The sequence below is a fragment of the Cherax quadricarinatus genome, chromosome 56 (assembly GCF_038502225.1).
Source record: "Cherax quadricarinatus isolate ZL_2023a chromosome 56, ASM3850222v1, whole genome shotgun sequence".
In the NCBI taxonomy this organism is placed as follows: domain Eukaryota; kingdom Metazoa; phylum Arthropoda; class Malacostraca; order Decapoda; family Parastacidae; genus Cherax; species Cherax quadricarinatus.
Window position 1 is genome coordinate 19680846 of NC_091347.1, and position 14557 is coordinate 19695402.

At 43.4% G+C, this 14557-nt stretch overlaps 2 protein-coding genes across 13 annotated transcripts in view; one reads left to right on the forward strand and one right to left on the reverse strand.

Moving 5' to 3' along the window:
* LOC128700735 (uncharacterized) overlaps positions 1 to 10950 on the reverse strand; it is a 100833-nt gene extending 89883 nt beyond the window's left edge. For 3 of the 7 annotated variants that reach the window (XM_053794104.2, XM_053794106.2, XM_053794100.2), the window contains exon 1: positions 9065 to 9786. The gene's annotated coding sequence lies outside the window, so the exon portion shown is untranslated. Of the gene's footprint in view, positions 1 to 9064; positions 9869 to 10915 lie in introns of those variants that run through there. The other 4 variants (XM_053794101.2, XM_053794105.2, XM_053794102.2 and 1 more) reach the window with 4 other exon arrangements.
* Positions 9151 to 14557, forward strand: part of Mettl4 (Methyltransferase like 4) — a 54988-nt gene continuing 49581 nt past the window's right edge. Inside the window, exon 1 of one of the 6 annotated variants that reach the window (XM_053794110.2) lies at positions 9151 to 9178. In XM_053794110.2, the coding sequence (XP_053650085.2) occupies positions 9167 to 9178 (12 nt within the window). In that variant the 5' untranslated portion in view covers positions 9151 to 9166. Of the gene's footprint in view, positions 9179 to 10066; positions 10537 to 11243; positions 11866 to 14557 lie in introns of those variants that run through there. The other 5 variants (XM_053794114.2, XM_053794113.2, XM_053794107.2 and 2 more) reach the window with 5 other exon arrangements.

The window sequence follows — 14557 nt, forward strand, 5'->3', positions numbered from 1 at the left end:
TAAATCTATTAAAATTCGACTATAGTCAGAAAAGTGATGTAAATCGATGAGATGATTCATATATTCACGTTTCAAGGATTTCCACAGTCCAATAACCAAAAACCAGACTGCTCAGAGACTCGGCCGCCATTAACTGACAGAGAATCGATCCTCAACAAATATTGTACTGACTGTCCCACATTAGTTCAGCACCTCTAAATGAAATGCAGTTTGCATTATTCCCCACGAGGCTACAAAAGAGGTATAGAAGGTAAGCTATTATAATAACACATGATATATATATATATATATATATATATATATATATATATATATATATATATATATATATATATATATATATATATATATATACCAGTGACCAAGAGTGCAAAAAACTTTTTGGGATACATCACAAGCAAGGTGCCACAAGAATGATTCAGTATTTGCTCCGTTAATATGTATAGAAGTCTAGCTAGAGAGCATTCCGGGGACCAACGCCCCCGTGACCCGGTCCACGACCAGGCCCCCTGGTAGATTATGGCCTGATCAACGAGGCTGTTACTGCAGGCCGCACGTAGTCCAACGTACGAGCCACAGCCCGGCTGATCTGGCACTGACTTTAGGTATCTGTCCAGCTCCCTCTTGAAGAAACCACGGGGTCTATTGGTAATTCCCCTTATGGCTGGTGGGAGGCTGTTGAACAGTCCTGGGCTCAGGACACTGTATTTTCTCTTAGTGTACCAGTGACGCCCCTATTTTTCACTTGTCAGAATAAATATTTACAAACAAAATGTACTGACATGCTTGCGGATATTGCAAAAATGCCATGAAAAACTTAAAAATGACAAATCCTACAAGACTTGGATAAACTGTGCAAAAGGTGCTAGATGGATGATGAATTAAATGTTGGTAAATGCAATGAAAATGTAAAAAAAAAATTAAAACAGACCCTGGTTATCATCGTTCAATCACACAAATACGATTGAAAAAAAAACTCACAAAATCACAAAAATGCACTTGAAAAAAAAACACTATTCCTATAATACGTAGCCTTCGAATACACAGTGAAATGCTAAACAACTGACTGTTTACGATAAATGTCAAATCAAAATTAGAATATGCGGCAGTAGTATTATGTTAGTATAAAAGTCAACAAAATACATGGTCCTAGAGAATGTTACATTACCTGATCACAACCTGATACAACCACAGCAACATTTACTGACCTAAATGACGGTTAGTCAATTTCTCAACGATATATACTTGGTGTCTAGATGGAGGGTGCTCTGGGGGTCAACGCCCCCGCAACCCGGTATATGACCAGGCCTCGTGGTGGATCAGGGCCTAATTAACCAGGCTGTTATTGCTGGTCGCACATATGCTGCTAAACATTCTACACCCTAAAGAAGTCACTTTATTTTAGATTAATTTATCTAATGATCAATGAAAGTTGGTCGACAACACGCAAATTACACAAACGGTGGAGGCGTTACAGATGTAAACAACCATACATGTATGTATGTGTACTCACCTAGTTGAGGTTGCCGGGGTCGAGTCCTAGCTCCTGTATGTGTGTTTATGTGTGTGTGTGTGTGTGTGTGTGTGTGTGTGTGTGTGTGTGTGTGTGTGTGTGTGTGTGTGTGTGTGTGTGTGTGTGTGTGTGTGTGTGTGTGTGATGCATTGAGGCATCTGTGGAAACGAAGAACGTTATCCATAGAGGCAAAAGGAGGAAAGTATGAGATTTTATTAGTACCAACACTCTTAGAAGGGTTTGGAGTGTGGGTTGTGAATGTTGCGGCGAGGAGGCTTGAGGTAGTGATGTTTCTGATAACAATGTATGGTGCAAATATTATGAAGAGAATTCGTAGTTTGGACAATAGGAGGTGCAGGATTACTAAAACTTTATGTAGAGAGCTGAGGGGGGAGGGGTGTTGAGGAGTTGGACATTTAAAGAAGATAGAGCAAAATAGGATTTCTTGAGTATATAAATCTTTAGTTGAGGGAAGGCGGGGTAGGGGTCACCCTAGGAAAGATTGTAGGGAAGAGGCAAAGGTTTTGTATGCGAAGGGTTTGGACATTCAGCAGCCATGTGTGAATGTGTTAGATAGGAGTGGAGCAAGATAACATTTATGAAAGGATTCAGGGAAACATGGTTAAATGGAATTGAGTCCTGGAGGTGGGAAATACATTGCCTACACCTGAAAGAGTGGTGAGGATACTTGCAGATTGGAGTGGTATCGGCGAGCCTCTGGGAAGATAGTGATTATGTGAATTATATTGAAAGTGTTTCTTCTTTTTCGGGTCACCCTGACTCGGAGGAAGACAGCCGGTGTGAAAATTAAACGAGCAGTACAGGCTGAAGTGCGACATTCATCACGTCCGTTAACATTAGGTTGGCCACCAAGAATCTCAACATATTTTTTCATAGGAAAGCGCTAAACCCGTAAGTCATACAGAACCTGAAGAATGGGAGGTAATGTTTGATCCACGGACGAGAAGGGTAGCTTCAATTGCTTGAATCAAGTGCCCCTGGGCTACATGAAGGTACAGTTCCCCCTTCCTTGAATGGCGCTAGTGTAAGAGCACGTAGGCAGAGCTTTAAAACAGGTTACTGAGCTGCCACTCAACAGGTGCTCCCTGGTGGTGGTAACACAAGTGTCATTGCTCTATGCTCCATAACCCCCCCCCCCCTCGTTAACTCACTAACATACACTCAATCATAACCCAATACACTATTATCAACAAGAAACTGCTAAACCTTCATGGGTCACACAGCAAAGATAATTCAAATTCATTAGGAGAGTCCTTCAGCAGCATCAAAGCACCTTTTAAGGGACCAAACATAGCTGAAAGTCATGTATACTCCTCAAAGATTGTATATCTTTAATATATCTTTGGTGAGTTTCAAATTTTTCCTACCCGAGCACCGCGACTCTCGGCCAGGCTTGTCGGTGCCTGCCTGGTCAACAGGCTGTTGCTGCCGGCAACCTGCTGTCTATATACCCTGGAGTCTACCTGGAGGGCATTCCGGGGATCAACGCCCCCGCGGCCCGGTCCACGACCAGGCCTCCCGGTGCATCAGGGCTTGATCAACGAGGCTGTTACTGCTGGCCGCACGCAGTCCAACGTACGAACCAGAGCCCGGCTGATCCGGCACCGACTTTAGGTATCTGTCCAGTTCCCTCTTAAAGACAACCAGGGGTCTATTGGTAATGCCCCTTATGGCTGTTGGGAGGCTGCTGAAGAGTCTTGGGCCCCGGACACTTATTGTGTTTTCTCTAGTGCACCAGTGGCGCCCCTACTTTTCACTGGGGGTATGTTGCACCGCCTGCCAAGTCTTTTGCTTTCGTAGGGATATGTAGGGATATGTTCTTTTAAACGTCTAAAGATTCAACTCATATGTATCCATAAGTCTTCCCGTCCAAAATATAACCATCAATATATACCTTAATAAACTGCTGCCGTTGTGCATTTTATAATACCTCAGTGTGTGTGTGTGTGTGTGTGTGTGTGTGTGTGTGTGTGTGTGTGTGTGTGTGTGTGTGTATATATATATATATATATATATATATATATATATATATATATATATATATATATATATATATATATATATATATATATATACATATATATATATACACACACACACACACACACACACACACACACACACACACACACACACACACATACACAAAATAAAACAGAATTCGATCAAAGTTTCCTTATTAATAGTAACGTACGACTGCTACATTTTTCTATCACTGGTATTAATGTCTCTCACAACTATTATTCTCTCACCCGACTCAAACTCTTAATATTTAGTTAGCACAAAAAAATCTAAATTGCGTATAGTATTTACACATACGTGTACGCACATACATATACACACACTCACACACACACACAGTTAATGAGGAGAATTAAATCTGATGAGGACCAGGCAGGACTTCAAAGAGACCTGGACAGACTGGACACCTGGTCCAGCAAATGGCTTCTCGAATTTAATCCTGCCAAATGCAAAGTCATGAAGATAGGGGAAGGGCACAGAAGACCACAGACAGAGTATAGGCTAGGTGGCCAAAGACTGCAAACCTCACTCAAGGAGAAAGATCTTGGGGTGAGTATAACACCGAGCATGTCTCCGGAAGCACACATCAATCAGATAACTGCTGCAGCATATGGGCGCCTGGCAAACCTGAGAACAGCATTCCGATACCTTAGTAAGGAATCGTTCAAGACACTGTACACCGTGTATGTCAGGCCCATACTGGAGTATGCAGCACCTGTTTGGAACCCGCACTTGATAAAGCACGTCAAGAAACTAGAGAAAGTACAAAGGTTTGCCACAAGGTTAGTTCCAGAGCTAAGGGGAATGTCCTATGAAGAAAGATTAAGGGAAATCGGCCTGACGACACTGGAGGACAGGAGGGTCAGGGGAGACATGATAACGACATATAAAATACTGCGTGGAATAGACAAGGTGGACAAAGACAGGATGTTCCAGGGAGGGGACACAGAAACAAGAGGCCACAATTGGAAGTTGAAGACACAAGTGAGTCAGAGAGATATTAGGAAGTATTTCTTCAGTCATAGAGTTGTAAGGCAGTGGAATAGCCTAGAAAATGACGTAGTGGAGGCAGGAACCATACACAGTTTTAAGACGAGGTTTGATAAAGCTCATGGAGCGGGGAGAGAGAGGGCCCAGTAGCAACCGGTGAAGAGGCGGGGCCAGGAGCTAAGACTCGACCCCTGCAACCACAAATAGGTGAGTACAAATAGGTGAGTACACACACACACACACACACACACACACACACACACACACACACACACACACACACACACACACACACACACCACGATCGAAGACCAGGCAGAACTACAAAGGGATCTGGACAGGCTGCAGACCTGGTCCAGCAATTGGCTCCTGGAGTTCAATCCCACCAAGTGCAAAGTCATGAAGATTGGGGAAGGGCAAAGAAGACCGCAGATGGAGTACAGTCTAGGGGGGCCAGAGACTACAAACCTCACTCAAGGAAAAAGATCTTGGGGTGAGTATAACACCAGGCACATCTCCTGAAGCGCACATCAACCAAATAACTGCTGCAGCATATGGGCGCCTAGCAAACCTCAGAACAGCATTCCGACATCTTAATAAGGAATCGTTCAGGACCCTGTACACCGTGTACGTTAGGCCCATATTGGAGTATGCGGCACCAGTTTGGAACCCACACCTAGCCAAGCACGTAAAGAAACTAGAGAAAGTGCAAAGGTTTGCAACAAGACTAGTCCCAGAGCTAAGAGGTATGTCCTACGAGGAGAGGTTAAGGGAAATCAACCTGACGACACTGGAGGACAGGAGAGATAGGGGGGACATGATAACGACATACAAAATACTGAGAGGAATTGACAAGGTGGACAAAGACAGGATGTTCCAGAGATTGGACACAGTTGGAAGTTGAAGACACAGATGAATCACAGGGATGTTAGGAAGTATTTCTTCAGCCACAGAGTAGTCAGTAAGTGGAATAGTTTGGGAAGCGATGTAGTGGAGGCAGGATCCATACATAGCTTTAAGCAGAGGTATGATAAAGCTCACGGCTCAGGGAGAGTGACCTAGTAGCGATCAGTGAAGAGGCGGGGCCAGGAGCTCGGACTCGACCCCCGCAACCTCAACTAGGTGAGTACAACTAGGTGAGTACACACACACACATACATGCAGCACCTGTTTGGAACCCACACTTGATCAAGCAAGTCAAGAAATTAGAAAAAGTGCAAAGGTTTGCGACAACGCTATTTCCAGAGCTAAGGGGAATGTCCTACGAAGAAAGGTTAAGGGAAATCGGCCTGACGACACTGGAGGACAGGAGGGTTAGGGAAGACATGATAACAACATACAAAATACTGCATGAAATAGACAAGGTGGACAGAGACAGGATGTTCCAGAGAGCGGGGACAGAAACAAGGGGTCACAATTGGAAGTTGAACACCCAGATGCGTCAAAGGTATGTTAGGAAGTATTTCTTCGGTCATAGAGTAGTCGGGAAGTGGAATAGCCTAGCAAGTGAGGTAGTGGAGGCTGGAACCACACATAGCTTTAAGATGAGGTATGATAAAGCGAGGACCTAGTAGCACTCAGTGAACAGGCGGGGCCAGGAGCTGAGTCTCGACCCCTGCAACCACAATTAGGTGCGTATACACACACACACACACACACACACACACACACACACACACACACACACACACACACACACACACACACACACACACACACACACAGAGGCAGGACTACAAAGAGACCTGGACAGGCTACAAGCCTGGTCCAGCAACTGGCTCCTTGAATTTAACCCTACCAAATGCAGAGTCATGAAGATCGGGGAAGGGCAAAGAAGACCGCAGACACACTATAGTCTAGGTGGCCAAAGACTGCAAACCTCACTCAAGGAAAAAGATCTTGGGGTGAGTATAATACCGAGCACATCTCCTTAGGCGCACATCAATCAGATAACTGCTGCAGTATACAGGCGTCTAGCAAACCTAAGGATAGCGTTCCGATACTTCAGTAAGGAATCGTCAGGCCCATATGGGAGTATGCATCACCAGTTTGGAATCCACACCTGGTCAAGCACGTCAAGAAATTAGAGAAAGTGCAAAGGTTTGCAACAAGACTAGTCCCAGAGCTAAAGGGATTGTCCTACGAAGAAAGGTTAAGGGAAATTCACCTGACGACACTGGAGGACAGGAGGGTCAGGGGAGACATGATAACGACATATAAAATACTGTGCAGAATAGACAAGGTGGACAAAGACAGGATGTTCTAGAGATGGGACACAGAAGCAAGGGGTCACAATTGGGAGTTGAAGACTCAGATGAATCAGAGGGATGTTTGGAAGTATTTCTTCAGTCATGGAGTTGTCAGGCAGTGGAATAGCCAAGAAAGTGACGTAGTGGGGGCGGGAACCATACATAGTGTTAAGACGAGGTTTGATAAAGCTCATGAAGCAAGGAGAGAGAGGACCCAGTAGCAATTAGTGAAGATGCTGGGCCAGGAGCTACGAATCGACCCCTGCACCACAAATAGGCGAGTACAAATAGGTGAGTACACACACACACACACAACCTGTGAGACCATGACTTGACAACACTGGAGGACAGAGAGAAGAGGGACATAATAACGACATATAAAATACCGACAGGAATTGGCAAGGCAGACAAAGATAGGATGTTCCAGAGATGGGACAGAGCAACATGGGGTGACAATTGGAAGTTGAAGACTCAGATGAATCACAGGGATGTTAGGAAGTATTTCTTCAGTCATAGAGTTGTCAGGAAGTGGAACAGTCTAGAGAGTGATGTAGTGGAGGCAGGACCCAAACATAGCTTTAAGAAGAGGTATGATAAAGATAATGGAGCAGGGAGAGAGTGGACTTAGTAGCGACCAGTGAAGAAGCGGGGCCAGAAGCTACGACTCAACCCCTGCAGCCACAATTAGGTTAGTATACACACACACACCCCGGCCCATGCTAGGAAGGTCCATCTCACATCCTCCTATACCTACTCGTGTATCTACCCAAAATATTCACTATTCACGGTTTCGCGTGGGAGTTCATTCTACTCTTATACAATTCTAGTGTCAAACTGTTGCTTTCCTACATTTTTTTTTAAATCTAAATTTGTCCATCCATATATATATATATATATATATATATATATATATATATATATATATATATATAATATATATATATATATATATATATATATATATATATATATATATATATATATATATATATATATATATATATATATGCAAACAAACGCAGACGGGCGATCTTAACTATGCAAGACAATAAAGTTGGTAGAATTACTGACAATATGTAAAGTAAAAGGACACAAGAGCAACTAATGTGACTTTTTTATTGTGGCAACGTTTCGCTCTTCAGGAGTTTTGTCACGCCGTACCGGCTGGACAAAACTCATGGAGAACGAAACGTTCCCACAATAAAAATGTCACATTAGTTGCACCTGTGTCCTTTTACTTTACATATGCAGGACAAGCCATCCCCACCTGTGGCTTGTCCTGCATATATATATATATATATATATATATATATATATATATATATATATATATATATATATATATATATATATATATGTCGTACCGAATAGGTAATACTTGCTATTTTGGCTTAAATAGCAACGCTCTTCTTGCCAGATAGGGCAAGCGAAAATTTGTGCATGCAATAATTTCGCAAAAATCATTCTGAACCTAACGAAAAATATATATTTCATTGTGTTTGTTTATTATTAAATTATTGTAAACTTATCTAAAATATATTTAGCTAGATTAGGCTAAATTAAATTGCGCTTGTAATAATTAACTTAGGTAAGTTTTCTAAGGTACTTTTGGTACAAAATTATTAATTTTTTACATTAACCTAAATATCCAGGTATCCAGGTAATTGAAAAAATATACCTTTAAACGCATAAGAGAAGTTTAAAAAGGACTTAATTTTAAATGAGTTCTTGCTAAGTGAACAATTTTACCTATTCGGCACCACACACACACACACACACACACACACACACACACACACACACACACACACACACACACACACACACACATGTATATATATATATATATATATATATATATATATTATATATATATATATATATATATATATATATATATATATATATATATATTATATTATATTATATATATAGGGGGAAGTTGAAAGCTCAATTCAAAATCCCCTCTGGATGTTTTGCATCCTGTTATCGCTTGTCACCACACTATACAAGATGAATCGAAGTCAACTAATATGAAAACGTAAACAAGTGAAATAAGTACTTCAAAGCATACAAGCCTACTCTAGAAACGTATCATTACCTATGGTTTAAACTGCATAATGTACAAACTTTCATATTCTCAGTTCTAATATACAATATTTTAAAATACCTTAACTTTAATTTTAAAGTTATCTACAATATACAATGTTTTCAGTGGTGTGATTGCTGAGAAGGGCCGTTTGGCTGTTTCTCTAGTGGGTTTGTTTACCTTTAAACAGTCGTTTTCCCTGTTTAGGTTTTCTCTGTAGCTGACCTCGATTAGTTGTGTGGAGTGTTGCGTCATTACCAGCCTGGCTCCGACTGTGGTAACATGCACTCCTCGGTATGTTTTAATAGTTTAATTTACACTTTATTTCATCATTTTTATATTGAATGTACTACATTTCAGAATCCTCATTACTACATTCATGGGGAAGCACTTACCCCGCATGACATAGCACAGGAAAGAAGACTCGATATAATGGGAGGGTGGGTCCAATCCCTTGGATTAAACTCCTTCACCGGCATCTATGCACATCCCTTAAAGGGTTCAGAAAGATTAAGATAGTGAAGTCACTACCGAAACGATTATTTAAATAACTTCTTATATAAAGTAACATATAAATATATATATAAATTTATATTTTCATAGCAGCTTCCATAATGTGGAGCGCTTTTAATGTTGACTGATGGAAAGTATAACTGAAAGTCATTAGTTACGAGAGTAACGACACAAAATGTATTCATATATGCGCGCGCGCGCTTCTTTATAAATACAACAATGCGCGCTCGCGCGTCAGGTGTAATGTTGGCGTATGTTAGGCAGAGGAAACATGTCACTTCTCACCACGTGTATATACAACACCGTCCTCCGCATGTCATGTATATCAGCATTACTGCAGGTGTGTGCTAGGCTGTCGCTGCGGTGGGTCATCTTGGAGGTGGTGGAGGCGGCGGCGGAAAGTTGGTTTACAGCGATGTGATGGCATAGTTTAGCTGCTGGAGAGATACAGGAGCTGGCGCCACTGCTGCCAGGCCTCCAGCAGGCAGCAGAGAGGAAGAGACAGCAGTAGAGGCCATTATTGAATGAGAGTGTGTGGTAAATAGGTGGGTGGTGGTGGTGGAAGAGGCGTGTCGAGGGAGGCGGGGCCCGCGCAACACCGACCAATAGTAGGGAGGTGCCGCCTTATCCACCAATACTCGCACTCCCCAACACACACACAATTTGAGGGAATTTACAAGTGACGTTCCTATATGTTGAACGTGGGGACTGTACACTCCCTCCTTCAGTGTTCCTGAGGGCCACTGAGGCAGTAGAGGGCCACAACGGTGTTACAGTAACCAGAGAAGCACGCCACTCTCCCAGACAAGTCTCTACAACACTCCACTAAGTCGTCTCCAACACTGCTTCCTCCTCGACACCAGTGTTGGAGACACACACACCACTTCTATAGTAAGGCTGCCTCAGTAACACACTAACATCGCTTCTTATCAAACATTTTCACAGCAGTGCTAAAAATCTTTCACCGTTACACACTTTCTCGTTACTTATTCAAGTGTCATCACAAGTCTGCCTCACTTGCTAGTGCCAAACACATGCACAGCAGTGCCACGCTGTGCCACAGTTCACCAAGACGTCACCAGCCAGGAAACTCCAGTAAATATACGAAGCAACACAGGATAAATCTGCCCGCCTCTCAGGTAAATGTTTCAGTGAGGGCGAGTGTGGTGGTGGTGTGGCCCCAGGTGTGACCCAGGAGCTGGAACATGACTCCAGGTGTAGCCTGGCAGGTAAAGCAGCAGCAGGAAGGTTATATTAGCCAGGTGGGTGGCAGAGAGAGACGCCGCCGCCGCCGCTGACACAAACACCGCGACGCACACACATCTAAGCCACGTCCCGAACCTACAGACAATTTTTTTAATTTCCTCACGATTCCCCCACCGTCACTGTTCACTCTGGTCACTGTGCTCATTTTCTATGCACGAGAGTGTTAGGCGTTGCTGGGTACCTTGGCCATGGCTGAAACTCGTGTTTTCCCTCATATTTTTATCAGTAAAATAATAATCAAGAGACACTCACCCATCCTCTAACGTTCCAGGGCGCTACGGGGCCGCCATCTGCCGCGCACGGCCTCCCGCATCAAAGTTGCCATAGCCTACTTGACAGTACTGACATAAATATTTATTTTAGCTCAGCGTTCCTATCTCGAGGGTTAATTACATTCGTTAATGCGATAGAGTAATGTGTTTATGCTGGAGGGTAGGGTGAGAGGAGTGTGGGTGGGGCGGAGGGAGAGCAGTGGGAGGAAACACGGGGGTAAAATCCATCCTCATCAAACAATGTGGCGACTGTTGTGACCCATTGAATCTATGACGTAACTAACCAGGCCCCGCCCCCCTGGTCTTGTCAAGTATCCTCCTGGTGGAGCCAACACAGCACACTACTCTGCCTTCCTCTCACTCATTTCTGCATGTTATCAAAACCAGAGAAGCAGAATGCAAACTGATACCGACGAGGAAGAGCGCATTATGTATCTCATCTTAGTGACGTCATTGACAAACATTATGCCAGTGAGGAGAGTAAAAGCAAAGGAGTCGTACAGCAAGCGCTTATAGTCCTTAAATGAAAAATAGCGCCATACTTTAGCCTCATGAGGAATTATTAATTGCAGTGTTGATGCCTCATCGCCTTGCATGTGCTATTTATGCTTAATCTAGGTCAAAGATAAGTACTATAGTCACACGTCAGGCAAGGGTGTAGAGTGATTTTAAGAGATGTACATATTATAACAAACATCTCCAGGTTAAAGAATATTGAGATAAGAAGTCCGATTTGGAGAGGTGTGCTACCCGAGAGGTGTATGGGAGCAGAATGAGGGCCCTAGCATAGAGGATCTAGAAAATTGCAAGTAGAAATGCTAGCTCTCCAAATATCATTTCCTGACAAGAGGTTCAACTGACCAATGGCAGTGCTCGGGGGGCGGGGCTAAACAGTGACGTCACGACTACTGTGCGCATGCGTCTTCTGAGGTACAGATCCTGCATGGAGAAATTAATTTATTAAAGCGCTTTTATTACAGTGTTGTAAATAATTAAGAAAGTTAGATATCTCATTAATTAATTTTATTATTATATAAGGAACATTTTTGGTAATTATATAAGGAATATAAGTATCTTAAAGTGGGTATAATATAGAAAGAAAATAAGCATCAGGAGGGATCTAGAAACCTTCAACTCCACCCACAAATGGAGAAAAACAGCTGACGTGAGCTCTCCCTTTCGGTAATCTTATAAACCTGTTTCGCCCTATCCCATATAACCGTCTTGTCTTTAAATTTATTGGCTTAACCTCAGGTGTAATGCATAAAATGCAATATTATCAGAGGTAAAATGGTGGTAGTGGCGGCGGGGATGAGGAGAGAGGGTGGTGGAGGCTGCGTCTTACACTCCTCTTACTCAGATCTTGTGTAAGAACAACAACTCTCAAGATGCAGTCAACTCCCACGCAAGACCTTCCCTCCCTCCCTCCTTCCCTCTCTCCTTCCCTCCCTCCTTCCCTCCTTCCCTCCCTCCTTCCCTCCTTCCCTCCCTCCTTCCCTCCTTCCCTTCCTCCTTCCTCACACCGCCACTCTCACAACTTTCCCAGCCATCCATGGATGTTCAGTGCCCACTGATGTTTTAAGGTCATTGATGACCACTGTCAGTCATTAACACTGATGACCACTGTGCTGGTACCATTAACACTGATGACCACTGTGCTGGTACCATTAACACTGATGACCACTGTGCTGGTACCATTAACACTGATGACCACTGTGTTGGTACCATTAACACTGATGACCACTGTGTTGGTACCATTAACACTGATGACCACTGTGCTGGTACCATTAACACTGATGACCACTGTGTTGGTACCATTAACACTGATGACCACTGTGTTGGTACCATTAACACTGATGACCACTGTGCTGGTACCATTAACACTGATGACCACTGTGCTGGTACCATTAACACTGATGACCACTGTGCTGGTACCATTAACACTGATGACCACTGTGCTGGTACCATTAACAATGATGACCACTGTGCTGGTACCATTAACAATGATGACCACTGTGCTGGTACCATTAACACTGATGACCACTGTGCTGGTACCATTAACACTGATGACCACTGTGCTGGTACCATTAACACTGATGACCACTGTGCTGGTACCATTAACACTGATGACCACTGTGTTGGTACCATTAACACTGATGACCACTGTGTTGGTACCATTAACACTGATGACCACTGTGTTGGTACCATTAACACTGATGACCACTGTGTTGGTACCATTAACACTGATGACCACTGTGCTGGTACCATTAACACTGATGACCACTGTGCTGGTACCATTAACACTGATGACCACTGTGTTGGTACCATTAACACTGATGACCACTGTGCTGGTACCATTAACACTGATGACCACTGTGCTGGTACCATTAACAATGATGACCACTGTGCTGGTACCATTAACAATGATGACCACTGTGCTGGTACCATTAACAATGATGACCACTGTGCTGGTACCATTAACACTGATGACCACTGTGCTGGTACCATTAACACTGATGACCACTGTGTTGGTACCATTAACACTGATGACCACTGTGCTGGTACCATTAACACTGATGACCACTGTGCTGGTACCATTAACACTGATGACCACTGTGCTGGTACCATTAACACTGATGACCACTGTGCTGGTACCATTAACACTGATGACCACTGTGCTGGTACCATTAACAATGATGACCACTGTGTTGGTACCATTAACACTGATGACCACTGTGTTGGTACCATTAACACTGATGACCACTGTGCTGGTACCATTAACACTGATGACCACTGTGCTGGTACCATTAACACTGATGACCACTGTGTTGGTACCATTAACACTGATGACCACTGTGTTGGTACCATTAACACTGATGACCACTGTGCTGGTACCATTAACACTGATGACCACTGTGCTGGTACCATTAACACTGATGACCACTGTGCTGGTACCATTAACACTGATGACCACTGTGCTGGTACCATTAACATTGATGTAGCTAGTGAGTTTCTTTAGTGTCTTCAAGACAACGCTTGAGTCTACCAGGAAAACCAAGACTGTTCCGGGTGACACTGTCAAGACAACCAAAAGTGTCTTCCAGGTGACACTCTAGCCTACCAAAAGTGTCTTCCAGGTGACACTCTAGCCTACCAAAAGTGTCTTCCAGGTGACACTCTAGCCTACCAAAAGTGTCTTCCAGGTGACACTCTAGCCTACCAAAAGTGTCTTCCAGGTGACACTCTAGCCTACCAAAAGTGTCTTCCAGGTGACACTCTAGCCTACCAAAAGTGTCTTCCAGGTGACACTCTAGCCTACCAAAAGTGTCTTCCAGGTGACACTCTAGCCTACCAAAAGTGTCTTCCAGGTGACACTAGCCTACCAAAAGTGTCTTCCAGGTGACACTCCAGCCTACCAAAAGTGTCTTCCAGGTGACACTCTAGCCTACCAAAAGTGTCTTCCAGGTGACACTCTAGCCTACCAAAAGTGTCTTCCAGGTGACACTCTAGCCTACCAAAAGTGTCTTCCAGGTGACACTAGCCTATCAAAAGTGTCTTCCAGGTGACACTCTAGCCTACCAAAAGTGTCTTCCAGGTGACACTCTAGCCTACCAAAAGTGTC